The sequence below is a fragment of the Plodia interpunctella genome, chromosome 14, assembly GCF_027563975.2.
Source record: "Plodia interpunctella isolate USDA-ARS_2022_Savannah chromosome 14, ilPloInte3.2, whole genome shotgun sequence".
Lineage (NCBI taxonomy): Eukaryota > Metazoa > Arthropoda > Insecta > Lepidoptera > Pyralidae > Plodia > Plodia interpunctella.
Window position 1 is genome coordinate 1,831,009 of NC_071307.1, and position 18,423 is coordinate 1,849,431.

The 18,423-nt window shown below is 35.0% G+C and overlaps 3 protein-coding genes across 7 annotated transcripts; 1 reads left to right on the plus strand and 2 right to left on the minus strand.

Annotated features, from left to right (window-relative positions):
* The first annotated feature begins 388 nt into the window (after window positions 1-388).
* LOC128675643 (SET and MYND domain-containing protein 4-like) lies at window positions 389-13,957 on the plus strand. Of its 4 annotated transcripts, none has more exons than XM_053755175.1 (8): window positions 389-526; window positions 669-716; window positions 1,469-1,968; window positions 3,463-4,352; window positions 4,702-7,439; window positions 10,878-11,364; window positions 11,688-12,578; window positions 13,229-13,957. In XM_053755175.1, exons 6-8 carry the CDS (start codon window positions 10,889-10,891, stop codon window positions 13,593-13,595), a joined length of 1,734 nt encoding a protein of 577 aa, XP_053611150.1. In that variant the 5' UTR covers window positions 389-526; window positions 669-716; window positions 1,469-1,968; window positions 3,463-4,352; window positions 4,702-7,439; window positions 10,878-10,888; the 3' UTR covers window positions 13,596-13,957. The 4 variants fall into 4 exon arrangements, with proteins under 4 accessions (XP_053611150.1, XP_053611152.1, XP_053611151.1 ...); XM_053755177.1 differs by having other exon boundaries at window positions 4,702-7,334; XM_053755176.1 differs by having other exon boundaries at window positions 4,238-4,352.
* On the minus strand, window positions 8,409-10,611 carry LOC128675646 (uncharacterized). The gene is made up of 2 exons (XM_053755184.2): window positions 10,052-10,611; window positions 8,409-9,252 (listed from the first exon to the last, which is right to left on the minus strand). The coding sequence occupies exons 1-2, from the start codon at window positions 10,577-10,579 to the stop codon at window positions 8,434-8,436; spliced, it is 1,347 nt and encodes a 448-aa protein (XP_053611159.1). The 5' UTR covers window positions 10,580-10,611; the 3' UTR covers window positions 8,409-8,433.
* On the minus strand, window positions 13,927-17,525 carry LOC128675647 (non-structural maintenance of chromosomes element 3 homolog). Of its 2 annotated transcripts, none has more exons than XM_053755186.1 (5): window positions 17,203-17,525; window positions 16,579-16,750; window positions 16,318-16,373; window positions 15,345-15,440; window positions 13,927-14,811 (listed from the first exon to the last, which is right to left on the minus strand). In XM_053755186.1, exons 1-5 carry the CDS (start codon window positions 17,416-17,418, stop codon window positions 14,743-14,745), a joined length of 609 nt encoding a protein of 202 aa, XP_053611161.1. In that variant the 5' UTR covers window positions 17,419-17,525; the 3' UTR covers window positions 13,927-14,742. The 2 variants fall into 2 exon arrangements, with proteins under 2 accessions (XP_053611161.1, XP_053611160.1); XM_053755185.2 differs by having other exon boundaries at window positions 16,261-16,373.
* Between the last annotated feature and the right edge of the window lie 898 nt (window positions 17,526-18,423).

The following is an 18,423-nucleotide window of genomic DNA, read 5'->3' on the forward strand; positions in this document are numbered from 1 at the left end:
TGCCTCCATTGGCAATGTTTGTGTACCTTAGTTTTACCAGTAGCGCCATCTGCGCCGAGCTTTGAACTCCGTTGTTCACGGTAGGTATTTCGAATCTGAAAACGTCATCAGGCGGTCACCGTGTTAAGGTCTTGTCCGCACTGAGATAGGTACTTAATTTTGAATCTTACTGGAGTTCGCACAGGCGGTAAAAAAATTGACAGAAAGTACGGTACTACTACAGAAATATTAATTAGCGAGAATAAAATACTGGATTCCTTATCCGGAAACCGAACGTGTACGGCCGAATGTAGTCTCTGGCTAGATGCGTGTATGGCTTAGATCCCTTTGCCTTTCCATAAGAATAAACTAAACAAAAAAAAAGATCTCTGTCTCTGACTCTAAATCCGGGAAATCCCACTGAATCCCACGAAATGGTTGAAAAGATTCGTATTTAATAGATAAACGAATTTTAGAAAATTAGATTTTTAGTATCAGTTGCCCCGAGATAGTGTCTTCATCTCTTCAAAAGTTCTAACTTTGTCAGGTATGTATATTGCTATTGTGAATCGCGGTTGTAAAATTTGACCTGGGAATTTGATACTCCTATATTTGATTACAACTAGCAACAAATTCAATCTGTTTCTAAGAATTGATAGTGAACTGTGATGTGATTGTTTGAATTACAGGTTTTGAAGCAGCGGGCTTATATTTCTTTGTGTTTTCCGTACCAAAAGGTAAGAAATTTAATTGATTTAGTAGTTTTACATCTGTAATGCTTTTTATTGTAGCCACATTATTCTACATCTGATTTGTTCATTCTTATATTTTTCGATATTTGTTCTATTTTTATTGATTTTCGCCCATGGAAAATCAATAGTACCTACTTATTACTTGAATACTCTATTAAAAAAACCCGAATCAAAATTCATTGTGTAGCAGCAGTAGTACATAGGGACAGACAGCGGAAAGCGACTTTATAACGACTGTGTTTTATACTATGTAATAATATAACGATATTTAACCGCTGATGAAATTTGGAATAGATATTAGTTAATGACCTGTAGTTTAATAGGCTATTGCGGGCAGAGGTGCTACAACAACTAGTAATTAAAGCTAAACACAAATTATATTATTATAATACATGCAGTACTAAAACTTATACATCCCATATTAATATTAAAAATGTGAAAGTTTTTATATTTGCCTTGTTAAAAGCAGCAATGAATTATTGTGATATTTTGTATGCTGATAGGGCAGGAGTTGGAAGGGTGGACACAGTCTACTTTTTTCCAAGTGAATCAATGGCAACAGCTAGTAGGTACAAAATAAATCCCCCTTCTCTGTAGTCCCATTGATGGGATGATAGAAAAACATAATTTAACGGTAGATCCATTTTCTTATGGGACCAACGAAAATCCTATCATAATATTTTTATAGCTGCAATACAACAAATCAATTTCTCTATTTAACAATCTTAACTTTACAGATTGAAAAAAGTATACCTATTAAGATGGAATTTATGTTTAGCAATTATATCAGACAACATATGTATTCTGCTATGGAAGAGTATGACACAGACAAGGATTATTTAGCCAATGTGGCTATGACAGCTTTTAATCTGACAACACAGGAGCTATCTGATGTCACGAAAAATACCCCTCAATCTGAATATTATCGTGAAGAAGGGAATAATTCATACAAGGGTGGTTATTTTCAGAAAGCTCTTATATTTTACAATAAAGCATTAGTGTGTGCTCCAAATATGTCATTGTCTCTCAAGTTAGCTTACAGCAATAGATCTGCTGTGTTGTTTACTGCTAAACAGTACCAAGCTTGTGAAAAGGACTGTGACACAGCACTTGCTATAGATTGTGAGACACCAAGTAGTCTTACTGAAAAATTGAAAAAACGAAGATTGCAGGCAAAGCAAAGTCAACATTTTAAGAACTTGACAGAAATTAATCAGAAAGAGAAAGCGCTTTTTCGGTAAGTAGGTATATCTATCCTCTTCTTTATAAAGAAGTTAAAATCTCATTTTAAGTTATAGGTAGTATGTTTTATTAGTTTTCTCTAAGTCTTAAGTTTTTATTATCGCACTTTACAATATTATTTGACATTGATAGAATGAAACAAAACATATTTTAGCATAAATTAAGACTAATGACTATGATGGCAAATCTATTTATATAGAGGGTTTAGGGTAAACGCTGATCATGACCTGCAGTGAGCAAGTGTCTTGTGTGGTGATTATAATTATTTGAGCATGTTTTAAAAAAATAACTGTAATCTAAATTACCAAAACCAATAGGTTTTGGTAATTTAGATTACAGTTATTAATTTAAAAAAAAACGGTTAAGTGCGAGTTAGACTCTCGCACCGAGGGTTCTGTACAACATTTTGAAGTGATTTTATAACCGGCCGCCTGCCTAACATCAACCCTCTTAGGGAATGCTATATTTGCCTATTAGTCCCTTAATCGTCCCGTAAAGCCATCTAGTGGGAATGGTGAAAGTGGGCGTATGCACATTACCAATTTTCCGATTTTTTCCTATGTCAGTACGATATGCCCCAACTTTTTGCCAAATTTCATGATTCTTAGTCTACGTGAAGTACCCTATAGGTTTTGATTCCCTTGTGAAATCGCAAAATATCGCAAAATATGCGACTTAAACGGTCATATTTTTGATCGCGTTAACATATACGTTTAATTTTTTCCCAGCTGAAAGAAACCGTAGACCTGGTTATTTGGTATAAATTTCAACTTGATACCTTTTCACGTTCTTGAGAAAAAGGCTCTTGATTGACAGACTGACAGATGGACAGACAGACAGACAGACGGACAACGAAGTGATCCTATAAGGGTTCCGTTTTTACCTTTTGAGGTACGGAACCCTAAAAAACAATATTTTTTTTTTACTACAGTTTTACTCTACTCACGGTACAGTCTCCAATTGCTTTGAATTAATTTGGTTAGGTTGATGTACCAACTTCCATTTCAGCAATAATAACAGTGTTTATTTATCCTAATCCCTGTATATGGTAATTTATGCAATTTTCCACTAAATTGCACGTAAGTTAAATGCATCAATAGTGTTATCAAATCTTTACATATAATAAAACTGTAAGAGGGGCCAATTCTGTACATTATTATTATCTGTCTGTTGTTTGCTTTTCACACGAAAACCACTGGATTGATTTACTTCAAATTTGGTACGAAGGTACCTTACATACGAGGCTAACATCTTAGATACACTTTATACCAGTAAATGGTCAGGTTCCTGGAGGATAATTAAAAAACAAACTAACGGATCGATTTTAATGAAATTGAGTACAAAATAACAATGTCCCAGAAATTTGTAAAAGTCATAATCGCATTCACGTAATAATGAAATGTTTAAATAATTTAGATAAAAAGAAACAAGATAGGCGCTACTAACCACCATGATAGTGTCAAATAAATCTAATATTGCTTTCTTCTAGGGAATATGCTCATGAATATTTTAAATTGAAGAGTCGCCACGATGATATACCTTGTGCCTGTGCTGATATTGACATTGTTTTTGAGTCTGGGTTCCCTAAAGTGATTGCAAAACGAGATATCCCGATTGGAACATTGGTGGCAAATGAAAAGGCCTTTGCATGCTGGCCGGGTGTCGAAGATGATGAATATTTTTCTTGCTACTATTGCCGGAAACTTGATCTGAACTTGTTCCCTTGTACTGGTTGCGTTTTTGCTTTATTTTGCAGTAACCAATGCAAAGAAATGTGTATGAAAGAATATCATTCTGTTGAATGTAAAATTATTGCAAGTGTGTCTCCATTGACATCTGTGTACAAGAAATGGATACTGTCTGCCATAATAAAACTACGAAATACGTGTTCTTCTTGGGAGGAACTAATAACACTTTCTCACAAGTTATGTAAAGGAGACGATACGTTTAAAATAAACGAAATCTATGATAGCAATAAACATCTTCATTGTTAAATTTTAAGAAAGATCGTCATTTTCTACATGGAGCAGTGTTCAACAACAGTTTTCAATGTTCTTTAATTTTGCATGCTTTACAAAAATTACCGTCATTTCTGCCCCAAGATTGGGAAAGTAAACTATCCTCATTGAAGGCAATAGCAAGAATAATTATGTATTGGAGTTTATATTGGAAACCTTTAAATTTGTGTCGTGTTACAAAAGTGGTTAAGGATGACGCAATATCTCACCACGTCACAAATTACTTAGGTGTGTTTGCGTTTATAGGCAAATTAAAACATTCCTGTGTGCCTAATCTTCAAGGAGTTGCCATCAACGATGCAATGGCACTATTCGCCATGGAACATATTGAAGCCGGAACAGAACTGACCATTACGCGTGTGTAAGTACCGTAGTTTTATGACTTACTTTTTCTTTTTAATACTAACTAATAATATAAATGCGAAAGTAAGTTTGTTTGTTTGTTATCTCTTCAAGCTTTGTCAAGGCAACCAATCTTCTTGAAATTTTGCATACATTTTTGCATCTTTCAATACCTTAATCCTAACTAATTTTATGTTATCTCTTCACGCCCTACCTACTCAACCAATTTCCTTGATAGTTCGGGAATTTTTGAAAAGTCGGGAATTTGGATAAGGATACAAATATAGCCTACCTTTCATTAAGGAAAAAAGTACTGTTCCTGTGGGAAAATCACGCGGGCCAAACTTAATAACCAGTTTTATTTTCAGCACTCACTGGTTGGACACGGATTACGTTATCAGTCCAAATATGAGAATTCGGTACATTTACGAAATGTTGCATTCAACTTGCTTGTGCCTTGTGTGCAGCAAGAGCCCTGAAGAAAGGTCAAGGTTTATGAAAGAGAAATTATCTAGCTCTCAAAAGCAAGCAGCTCTAGAATGTTGGCACTTAGAACAGTGCAGAAGATTTAATATTCCTCCTAAAAAATGCATCAATGAATTGTATAAAACTTTAGCATTGTTAAACAATGTAAAGTTTTCACCCGAATATAAAAAGGTGTATGCAAATTTGGTGAATTTCCAAATGTATTTGTCCTTTAACAAATTGGGTAATATTATACTTTCTAAGGATTGCTAAATACGTTTCATTAAAATGTCAATAAGTGCCTTGTTAGCAAGTATCAATATATCGTATTGTAAATTCTACCTATATTGATTATTTCAGTAAATTTTAATTAAAGTAAATAAAAAAATGCCGATGAAGAAAATAATAGGAACTTACTTATTGTAGGTTATATAGCCAGAGCGTAGCCAGGAATGTCGAGATTGTATAAAGGGAGGATTCAGACAGAAAATATTGTTTTTTCTACAACAATAAAACTAAGCTACCCTTGTTGTTTTAAGTGATTTTTTAAGAGTAAAAAAGAAAGAAAACATTTATTTGCCAAAAACGTGAGTACAAATAGTCAAAATGAATTAGACCTACACGTTTTACCGAATATAGGTATGCAAATATAAATAAATAAAGAGGAGCATGCTATCCACTACCAATCCAAAACAAAAAAGAATTATAATGTACTTATACTAGCCCTAAATTCTATCCGAGTCTATCATTAAAGAAATCATTTAAAGTATAATAATATTTATCAGTTAATAAAGACTTGAGGTGCTTTTTAAATAGATTTAAATTTAAAGCTTTTATATTGATTTGGAATTTTGTTGTAAATTTTCGGTGCCATACATACTATGCTATTACCAAGTAAAGCAGTTTTTGATGGGTGCATGCATAATCGATAGATATCTCGATGATTCCTCAATAGTAGGAAATAATGTAATAAAATGTAAAAAATATGTTGGGAGATCACATCCCGTACCTAAGTTCACAAGCTAGCCTTCAAACTTGTTAGGTAGGGTAAGCGACGCAAGCTATCTATAAAGCTCATCATACTTAATTATAGTTTACCTGCGAACTGCGAACGACCCCTCTTTTAAGGGGGGCTGACCCTACCTGCTCGTAAAAAATACTGGGTGAATTACACAAGCTTTTGAACACGGCGCGGCGTCTAGCGTTTCATTTTTTTATTAGCTGTTTGAGTCCCACTGCTGGGCAAAAGCCTCCCCTAACTTCCACGCATTCCTCCTATCCTTTTTTCCTTTCCTAGCGTTTAATTAAGTAGTGTCCGATTTTTTTAAAATAAAGAATCTTTTTTTTTTAAATTAAACATAAAATTAACATTGTACCAGTACTTTATTTATTTATAAATTAGGATACCTAATTAAATTGAGTAATGTATATGGTACAATTTAATGAACAGCCCGAACAGCCTGACAGCCCGCGGCGGAATTCATAACGCTCGTGAAATTCACCCGGCTGTTGTTAATGCAAACTTATAGTTGAGAGTAGAAACTATTTTGTTGTGTAGTACTTATACGTACACCCTAGAGAATAAGAAAGCTATTGTTAAATTTGGAAAAATCTGTTGGATTAAAGTAGTTTTATTATAATTGCGTATTATTATATCGTAAAAATTAAAAATAAATGTTTTGTAAAATATTTTGTTGTTTTTTTTTTTTAATTAATAGTTACCGTGAATACCTATAGTTTACTTTTATTGGCTAATTTTGAGACAACATTGCAAGCTTTGACATGCTTTCCTCTCAAACTTTGCTGCTGTTAGTGCGGGTTTGCGTTTCACTTCTCACCATCGAATCGATTCGAAGTGAGCGTGAACACCGTTGTCCTTGAAATGAGAGGTTTAGTATTATTTCAGGTATTTCTTTTTATGGTCTCACAACTAGGGATGCCGACCAACCGCGTGATGTGGAGACGACGAAAAAATGGGAAAGTGGACCCTGGGCTCTGACGCCCGTGAGCGATAACATCATTTTTTGCTAACAAATCCAAAATAGTTCCCCAAAGTGTAATGCAACACCCACTATGCTCCACGTTATCACCTGTTTGAGAGATCACGGTAGAGCGGCGCGGCGGCGGCGGTTTTCATATCTTTCTAACTTTATTTGTATTATATGTAGAAACTCTCTTTAAGAAAAACAAACCGATTTCCCTACATATTAATTTACTATTTGCTGATATCATTTGTTGCATAATATTCCGTGTTTGCCAAAGACATGTCCTAGTCTTTACCCTGCCATAGGTGTTTCGGGTGTTTCCGAATTTAAATACGTACCTACTTAAGGTTGGTAGGAACTTCCGGTTCTTCATAAGATTTTCAAGATTGCTTGATTCGATCCGGATTCGATTCTATTTCTGTCACTGTCATGCTGTTTAATTTGAAACAAAACAGCAGCCTCTCGAGCTCAGCTCAGCCCTTAGAGCCTAGGTACATGTTACAATGTAAATACTTAATTTCGCACTTTCTTTGCAGTTTACATCATTGCAGGTTTGAAATTATTAATTTCTAAAATAAGCAATCGTATCTTAACGTAACATAAACTTTTAAGTGCACAGCACCGAAAAGGAAGAGAACGCGAAATCCTTTCTTGGAGTAAGTACCTAACAAAATGTTTTTTAGTTTGAATTTTTATAAGATTTACATAGAGTCTAGTCATTACCCGCGCAATATGGAAAATAAAATGTTAAGCCCCGGATACACTAGGGAACATTTTGTCCCGCAACATGACGCGCAACACAAAATATACGTGACGCTGCAACGTTGCATAGTGTCCCGCAACATGACCCACAACATTGTACGTGACGCGGGGCATGTTGCTTGCTCCCGCCTCGTGAGCGAGCGCATGTGTCCCGCGTCAGTGTTGCGGCATTTGTCACCGAGTATAGTCGCGTACGCAACGTGCCTTTAAAATGTCTGTTGTGTGGGGAAATGATACCGTGCTTTTGCTTATTGAGCTTTACGAAAGTCGTGACTTGTTATGGGATACTTCACACCGTGACTATCGAAATAAAATAAAGAAAAATGATGCATGGGAGGATATTGCCAAGGCGCTTAAATTGCCTAGAAAAGAAATAGAAGCCAAAGTACATACCCTGCGTTCGCAATTTGTCCGAGAAAGGAAGAAAGTGAAATCGTCAAAAACTACTGGCAGTGGACGAGAGGACGTGAAGTCCAGTGCATGGTTTGCGTATGATGCAATGAAATTTTTGCTAAAGGGAGCCACAACGTCTGGAAGCTTGGACACTTTGGACACAAACGTAAGTTATGCTTTTTTATTTCTAATTTATTTATATTTACTAGCGGCCCGCCCCGGCTTCGCACGGGTAGCTAAATTTATACATACTTAATTTATTAATTTAAACTTTCTTCTATTTCTATTTCCTTTTTTCTGCCCATATGATGCTGTATTTTTTTATCTTATCACTTATTTTATTATTATTTCACCTTATCACTACTAATATAATATGTATTATTTACATTAACTAAGATTTGTACACACCTCACCCACAAGACTTCACTTCTAAAAGGATTGACGTTGTTCAATAACATTAAAAGAAAAAATATAGTACAATACTAGTTTATTCATTTAAAAATTATTCTGCCAGGGAACACGTCCTTCTTCACTCATGAAATATTCAGCAAATTTGTTTCTTATTTCCATAGCAGATTCAGGGTAGCGTCGTCCCATAGCATTTAAATTCGACATATTAACAGAGCCAGCTTCTCTGCGCCAAGATCCTTCTAAAATATCGTGATCCACATTTTCAGAATCAAAAGTTCCATGTGGGTTGTACAGTGATCTCGATTGACTATTTCGCCTTAAAAAATTATGGAGGTATATGCACGCCATTACAACAAGTTCAGCATTACAGGGTAGGATGGTTATGGGAGTTCGGAATATACGAAATACAACACCTAAGATACCGAACACATTTTCGACAATTCTTCTAGCTCTTGACAGTCGATAGTTGAAAATGCGTCTTGTTGTACCCACGTCATGATTACCGGGATATGGCTTCATCATGTTTTCTGTCAGTGCAAAGGCGCTGTCTCCTACAAGTACGTAAGGCATATTCGGCCCATCTTGTCGTATTGGGTCTGGAGTCGGCCAGTTGAGTTGGTTATCAGCCAAAGCTTTATAAAAAGCAGTCTCTTGGAATACTCCACTGTCAGAAGATTTTCCTTTAGCACCACAATTTGCATAGATAAAATTGTAATTTGCATCGACAATACCCAATAGGACAATACTAAATTGTTCTTTATAGTTAAAATAGTCACTTCCAGAATTCGAAGGAGCTTGGATCAAAACGTGTTTACCGTCTATAGATCCAACGCAATGCGGAAAATTCCATATATTTTCAAAGCTTCTAGCCTTGGCTTTCCATTCATTTGCAGTAGCTGGGACCTGTAAAGAAATTATTAAACATTAAATACTATTTTTACGTACTAATAATTAAGGATTCATGTCTAACAGATGTTTGAAATAATACAATACGTGTTTTATAGTCTATCCTTATTATAATAATTGATTTAATATTTATATCATTAATTTTTCAGAGTCCACAAAGCCAAAACACGATTTCGTCTCCGGATGAAGATGTCGTTCTACAGTCTCAATCTACCGTTCCAGAATTTCAATCTCCTCATCAACTAGAATCGCAATCTACCATTGATCAAGCAGAGCAACCTACAACCCCTGCACCAACACCTTCATCGTCGCGACCAACTCGCAAGAGGAGCCACCCCAATGAAGATAGATTAGAGGAGGCTTATGAAGTTCTGCATGCTGCTAAAAACAGAATGATGTCCCGAGATGAATTCGATGTTTATGGACAGTACGTAGGAACTGAGTTACGTGCATTAAATGACGAACACAGTGTAATTATGGCTAAATATTATATTAATAATATTTTATTAGATGCACGCTTAGGAAAATACCGTACAATTTATAATAATCAAAGCCAGCCAGTTGTTCAACAGGGCTATAGCACTGCATCCAGTGATATTAGCCCCGAGCCTTCTGAAGAGCATATTATACAAGATATACTTGAAACTATGGATTCCTCGAACACTAATAGCATTGATGGCACTAATACTAATTAATTTACGTTGGTCGCTATATCCATCTCGTACTCTTTAAAATTTATTTTACTGAAGATTAAAATACAATTATAAATAAAATATATGCGTTTTCTTTAACTTACCTTTACACATATCTTCAATTTATTTATCAGTTCTTTACAAACTTCTGGTACTATTTTACGTATCAGTTGTTTTGACACTCGAAAAGTGTACGACAAAGAAGCATAAGAATCTCCAGTCGACAAGTACCTCAATGTAATGGCAAGTCTGATATGAGGACTAATAGCGTTTCGTAATATTGTATCCTGTTTGGCTATGGAAGATGCGATCATTTGCAACAAAGTTTCAAAATCAGATGATGACATGCGAGTAAAATTCACAAACGATCCGTCAGACATTCGGAGATCACTTAGAATATTTACTCTTCTTTCTCGTTGTAATAAGAAATTCCGCATCCACCACCTTCTCTTTCTCTTACGTTTCAACACACTCGATATAATTACTATGTACGCAGCACTAATAGCCACAACCTCCTCGGGCGACATTTCTATAAACACTGAGAAGTGTGGTCGACAAAATGTTCCGCGACATGTATCTCGGCACATTCCACGTAGTTGTTGAGCAACATGTTCCGCAACATGTTGCTCCATTTGTCCCCTAGTGTATCCGTGGCTTTAGATTAACATATTGACAATAGTTTATCTAATTTGCAACTACCCTACCTAACTATAGGTTGATCGAGTCTTTGTTCTCGTTTTTTCTTGGGACTCAGACCTTATAAAACTTCTGATAGGTACTTGGGATAAAAGGTATGAAGCCTTTGCTAAATTCAGGAAAATCGAACTAGTCATTTCTAGTCGTTAATTAAATTACAAACAAAAATCCCTGCAAATCTTTATAATAGAAGCATAGATACTATAGATTGCTTAATAATTTTATTCATTTTAGATCATATCAATATGAGCAACTACTTTGAAGACCATGAAGAACTCTCTCAAGACGTTCTTGATGCTATGGAAGGTGACCAAGACAGTGTAGATTACTTTGCCAATGTCGCTATGGCTGCTCTGCATGTAGTGAATGAGGCAGAATTTAAAGAAGTGGGGAAAAACAAATCTATGTCTGATAGTTATCGTGAACAAGGGAACCGGGCATACAACAGTGGTTACCTACAGAAATCTCTTATATTGTACAACAGAGCGTTGGCATATGCTCCGATTGGTTCATTAGCTCTTAAACTTGCTTACGGTAACAGATCAGCAGTGTTGTTTTCTGCTGAGCTCTATAGAGCATGTGAAAAGGACTGTAGTACAGCATTGGGAATAGACTGCCCAACACCTAGGAATATTATTGAAAAAGTTAGAAGAAGAAAGTTCCAATCCCTTGCTGAGATGAGAAAAGGAGACCGGCTTGCTCAACATAATGCGAAAATTAGGTGAGTTTTGCATACAATTTAGTTTTCATTCAAGTTGATATATCAGACAATTCCGAAATTTTTTCACCAGTGGAAACTAGGCTAGCTAGGCTGAGCTATGCCAGACACACAGGTCCCGGATTTGATCCCTGGTTAGGTCAAGATATAAGATTTTTTCAGATTAGATTAGAAGACTTTCAGATTGATCTGGCTTTTGGATGTTTATCTATATTAATATTTGAGATAAATATAACATTCTTGAGTTAAATTTCTCATAACACAAGTCTCAAACTTACTGAATTTGTGTGATATTTGTTACATGATTCCTTTTTTTTTAATTTCAGGAGATGTGCTGATGAATATTACAAACTGAAAAATAGTAACAGCAGCGTACCATGTGCCAGCGATGACATTGACATTATCATTGAGTCTGGAATGCCAAAAGTGATCGCAAAAAGAGATATTGGTCCTGGTACAGTGGTGGCGGTTGAAAAGTCTTTTGTTAGCTGGGCGCCTTCCGACTATGACCAGTACTTCAGTTGCTATTACTGCCGCAAACTTGATCTCAATCTGTTCCCGTGCATTGGCTGTGTGGCAGCTTTGTTTTGTAGCAAAGAATGTGAGGAGACTTGCTTGGCAGAGTATCACTCAATTGAATGCCAAATCATAGGAAACCTTTTGCAAATAGATAATGATGAAAGATGGCTGGTAACACCTATGATCAAATTGAGAAACTTGTGTGCCTCTTGGGAAGATTTCGTAGATTTGTCATATGACTTTGGAAAGGATCGAATGAGAAAAGATACGGTTAACGAAATCTTTGATGGCAATAATCCCAAATCATTGTTGAGTTTCAATAATGATCGCCATTTTAAGCATGGCACAACATTTCAGAAGAGTTACTTGTGTGCATTGTTTTTGAAGAATTTATTGCGTTTGAAAACATATTTCCCTCAGGATGAGACAGGCAAATCATCAGCCATGAAAGCCTTTGCGAGAATCATGATGCATTTGAGTGTATATGGTCGCACCACACCGCTGATTCTCATAACGGATGTGAATGATAGTGATTCAGTTGGTGCGCACACAAATGGACACAGAGGACTGTTCCCGTTTATAGGAAAACTGAAACATTGCTGTGTGCCAAACCTTCAAAAAGTTACTATTAACAATACTATGGCATTGCTAAGCGTGAAAAGTATTAAAGCTGGTACAGAATTGACAGTTACACATGTGTGAGTATAACTTCATATACCTATATTAACATCTAATTGAAAGCAAAAAAATACTTGTGCGTATGCTGCGCGGGCATCGGGTGTCTGCATGCTGCCAGTCTGTGCAGTCTTTCACTATCTTGATTAAACATTCACAAGCAACAAAAATAAAAAAATATAAGTATTTTCATTGTTACCCATCTCAAAGCATTGCAGACTTCTTTTTCAGGTAAACCATAACTATATTCCAACTTCCCAACTAATATTATAAATGCGAAAGTAAGTTTAGTTTGTTACCTCTTCACGCTCTATCTACTCAACCAATACTCAAACTAGCGAATTGGGATGGGTATTGTTAGTTAGTACTAATTACTATGAACTAATCCTAATATTATAAATGCGAAATTAAGTTTGAGATAGAGCGTGAAGAGATAACAAACTTCTCGAAATTTTGCATATAGTTTGAAGTATGGGGAAGGACATAGTTCCCGCAGGAAATTCACGCGGGCGAAGCCGCAGGCAAAAGCTAGTTTCTATATAATGCCAGATTTCCGTGTGTAACTTGAAAAGAAGTAAGAAGTCACTTCAAAGAAAAGAAGGCTTAGGGGAAGCATTACAATTAAGTAGTTAATTACCAACATATATAAACAATTTACTTTTCTTATTTACAGATTCCACTGGCTAGAGAATGAGCTAACGAAAAACGAAAGAAAAATGAACATGTATCTTGAATGTCATATGATTTGTTCATGTTTCGTGTGCACCGCTAGCCCTAAGGAATGGAAAAAGATGAATAGACAGGCGAAAATATCGGATGATCTCAAGAAAGCTGTAGTCAAGAGTTTGAATGTGGAGTTGAGCATTGTTCTGGGGACCCCCGTGAAAACATGCTTCGAACAGATGTATAAACTTATGTCCGATTTGCAAGATGTGCCGTTTTCGGACGAATATGAAGTAGTGTATAAGAGGCTTGGATGCCTTCACGCATATGTGCTCAATAAAAAGTTAAATAACATGGTTTTGGCGGAGGATATGTAAAATGTATTTTTTTTTTCATTTTGTTATTATGGTATTGAAATAAGAAGTTTCAAGAGTGGAAATGTGAATGCATAATGATGCATTCACTCTTGAATTCGATTTTTGTTTCATTAAGTTACTTTACAGTTAAGTTTTGTTGGAATTGGAAATTAATGTTAAGCGAAATGTGATAACGAATTTAATAAGTCTGCGGTGATAACACATTGTTGTTGTAAAGTTCTTGGAACTTTTTTGTTTCTAATTTCTATTTTAAGGTTTTTTGTTTTTTTCATTTAAATGTATGATTTTTTGTAATGTTAAATCTGAAGGATAACAGAGTGGACCAAGAATCTCCTTAAGTATTAAAATATATTTTGCATTAATACATGGTTTTATTACCTCTTTCCTCATAACTAGTTGTTGGCCGCAAACTTAGATCTCGTGAACACAATTTTTTTTTTACAAAAGTGTGAATATCTCAAAAACTACTAGGTAAACCGACTTTGTTGCCCCACGAACGTAAAAATTCTATTGATAGATCCTACATACCTTTTAAATTTCATCAATCAGACCAACGGTTCGAAAGTTATCACGTTACAAACATACAAAAAATGAATTTTTGCACCAAGTCGATTTGTAGATCTCGCTCGGTCAAAAAGTTATATCAAAATTGCAAATAAAAATAGCTTGGCGTATTTTTATTTAAGTTCAAAAGATAATTAATACACTAAAGATAACTAATAATATCACTAATCAGTAAAAAAATAAGTCATTTTCGATCCACAATTTCTATTTTGCCTTATGCCGGCTCCACAATATCGTCGAACAATTTGCCAAATTTTGTCGGAATCGGTATACATTGCTGGTTCATTCGTTTTTGAACTTTCGACGTATAGTTATTTATATACATGTTTTGGTTTACATGACGTGTAGCAATATGTATGTATGTATGTATATACAGCAAGATTATTGCAGATAAAGACAGCTTAGGACTATACAAAATAACATAAAACAAAATCCGACAACTACCCAACTTAGATATGGAAAAAGGCCAGTCGAACTGAGCTTTACGTTTTAAATCTGTGCAGTATAGCTTGACATCGTTTTAGCTAATACGTAGCTGCGTCGGTATTGCTCCACGAGTTTCAGCCAATCAACGACCAGGAATCTATGAGGATTCTTCTTCCGTAGCTTCTTTGTATTGTTCGCACCAATATTCAGGGGTTTTGTCAAAGGCCTGGAAATAAACACGATCTTATTAAATCATGTTACTTTTACCCCGAACTAGTTACGCCACGTGCCATCTCTTCCATAGGAATTTTGGGATAAAATCAAATTTTTGGGAATTTTGTTACAAGTGTATGGAATGGAACTTTGCAAAAACATACATTAATTAATAAAGATAAAGAATTTAGTTATTTAAAAAAAGGCAAAGGAATTTGTGCCCGTTGGATTTTTTTTTAATAGGTATAATATCTTGGGAAAATTAAGTTTTTTCAGTGAACAAAAACAAGAAAAATTCGGAAACCACCAAGCAGGCATTAATTCACAAGTCATCACCAAACGTTTTTCTGAGTTTTTTTTGTTTTTTCACAAAGATATTCTTTTCGAAAAAAAAATCTTTTGCGCACAATATTTTTCGCGGTAAAGAACATTTGGCATTGTGTAGCGTTAAATTAGGAGTTACAAAATGTGCTGAATCGATTGAAGATATCTGCTTCAAAATTGAGTTGCAAGATTCCACCCGAGTAGACATAGGGACATACATACCTGCGCCATCTTGTTTAGCAGGAACAGCTTGGGCACTTCCTCCACGGCTCGCTGGCCCCACTCGAACACATATCTTGACAGCTCCCCATCACCAACCTGAAACATAGCAATTTTCGTATTATAATACTAACTTTAACCAGCGGCTTTGCATGCATGAATAGTACTTCTTTCCGAAATGAAAGGTTGTCCATGTCCTTCTCCATAGTCTTTGCTTATTAAATAATTTATGTTAAAGAAAATCATCAATCAATCAATCTTAATTTGAAGAAAATCAAATAAAGCGTCGAGTGGTTAGGACAAATTTACTTTCGCATTTATAATATTAGCTGGGACATCTAGCTAAAATTAGATGTCACCATAATCTATTTTTTTTTTTAATCTATTTTTTGTCGAGGCTTCAGTTGCTTGGTGCGACTATGCCAGCCTCATGGGGAAATTCCATTTTATTTGGTATTATGTCTGCCTTTGCGTCATCGCCCCTCTCCAGAATGTATAAATACATCTGGCCTCCCGAGACAACAGTTTGTTCAACGTAATGTTGATCTCACCATTGCCCAAACAGAGATCACGCAGGAGTTTATTCACCATAATCTAAAGGATGTATTTTTTTTTATTTAAGTGGAGCAATGGGGTGGGTGAATTTTCGAGAATTAAATTTCGAATTTTTAGGATAGTAAAATGTCTTTGTTGAAATTTGAAGGAGGGTAAAGAAGGTGATTGAAATGCTCAAAAATTTACCCGGGTACCTATTTTGCATAAGCTACGATATCCTACAATAGCCTGTTCAATGAGAACACAGAACATATCAAAAGAATTAATATCAATTATCTAAAATTTTAGACAAATATAATTTCAATATCAATTGATCTAAACAATCTCACTAAATATAGATAGAATAGGGATGCACTTCAATCACCTTTGAATACTGTAAGTACATTTGTCTTGTAAATGTGGTTATTAGAATTTTCCTCACTGAATGATCATTTTCTTCCATTAGGCCTGCTTCAGATAGAAACTTCCACATATCCTCTGGAATAAAAGTAAAACATTTGTTAATAAATGTGAGCATTGTATTTATCACCAGGCTGTTCCTGTACAACAGGAACTACCTGGTAAGACAGACAGACAGACAGTATAGTCTAAGTAATAGAGTCCTGCTTTACCCTTTTGGGTTAAGTTAGTTAGTGTTAGGGTTCCATAACCCTAACACTAAAAAAAAAAGAATTAGTGTTACCTTCCTTGACAGGTCCTCCTGTCATGTATATGTGCATCAGTGCTGCCACCAGCAACCTTCTTTGAAGAAGGTCAACATAAGAAGGTGTCAATGACTCACATTCTTCATCTAGAACTACTATGTACTGAATTCCACTTTTTGCTTCTACTTGCACCAGTTTGTAGCCATAAACCTAGAAAATATAAGTCAGTTACAGAAGTTATTAAAGATTATTCTTGACAACATGTGTGGTGTAATGGTCACCATGCCGAACACTGCTACACTGGAGCTCTGGAAAATGACCTTTTTCAGATTGACCTGAGTCTTGTATGTTTATCATTTATTTATGTATATGTTATGAAATATAGTACCGTTGAAATAATATCACACACCTAACTCTTATCTGTGTGAATTGTTCATATATTATGTATTTATTTTCAACTTATTTTGCATAGGTATACAACAGTTGATATAATCTATTGTGGTGCTGGACGTGATAGCTCTGCTAAAGTAATATTAAATATCTTGTTCTTCGTGATAAGTACTCAACGATAGCATTTATACTATTATAACCTAGGCACATTGTTTGATCACATTAAATGTTACGCCTGTACGGTATCCCTATCGTAGTATTTAAATAATCACCTTTTTCAATATCTTGTTTGCTTCAACCAGAATACTTTTGACTTGATTTCCTGGAATCTGAGTAGTGGCGCTCAAATGCTTCATAATTTCAGCCCGCTTTATAGGAATCTTGCTTCCTTCCCGGCAAACTATAAATCGAACGCACTCATTTACTGCGTCTTCGTCCACTGTTTCTTCGGAATCGACCGTCGATCTATTCGCTCTACGTTGGCTCATTTTCACAAATTAAATGCCTAATAATAAAAAAATAGAAACATTAATTTGTTTTGAAACTCATTCAAATTGTCGATATTATTGTTTTTGGTTTTAGACAAGATTTAGATTTGACGTTTCTTTTTTTTATATTCAGTCTGACATTGACATTTAGTTTAGTTTTTTTTATAGTTGCAAATAAATCATCAGCCACACAACAGACTTGAACTTTATTAAATCAAAGTTTAGATGGTTGTCATGCCCAACAGCATACATAGTTATTCCCATTAGCTGTTCTGTTAGCATTAGTCATATATAAACGTTGCTTTTTATATACATAATATTTTTTCAAATCTGAGCAAAACGTTTAGAGATTCGTGCGTTGGAATGGCCAAACATACACAAACCCACGGAACTGAAGATCCTAATCCTATCCTACCTAACTCATACTTATTATAAAAGCGAAAGAAAGATTGTTTATTTATTTATTTTATTTACTTAACACACAAAACAGAGGTTTGTTTGTTTGATTGTTACCTCTTCACGCTTTACCTGCGAGACCAATCATTGTTTGAAGTACATAGTACCTACCTAATCCTTAGATGTATGGTGAAGGACATTGCATCTCGGAAAAATAAATGTCCCCATAAGTGTTAATAATAAGTATATTAGTTAGTTACTTGTGTAGGTTGAGTTGTTCAAATAAATCATTCATTCATTCAAATTCACGCGGGATAAGCCACGGGAAAAGCTAGTTGTTTATAAAGTAGGTATCTAGTTACGATAGGAAGGTAAATTTAATACCTCTTAGTTATGAACGTAAATATGGAATAATTTTATTTATTTTCAAATAGTTTTACTTATTAAATTTTGTTGAAATTAATGTTTATTTTTAGGTAAGATTTTATCTTACCATGTAATTTTATGTAAGTGCATTTATATATATCTATCTATATTTTATAATTAATCAGGAAATTAGGACCTACTACTTAACTAGGAACTTTATTGTTGATGTATGATTTATCTGTA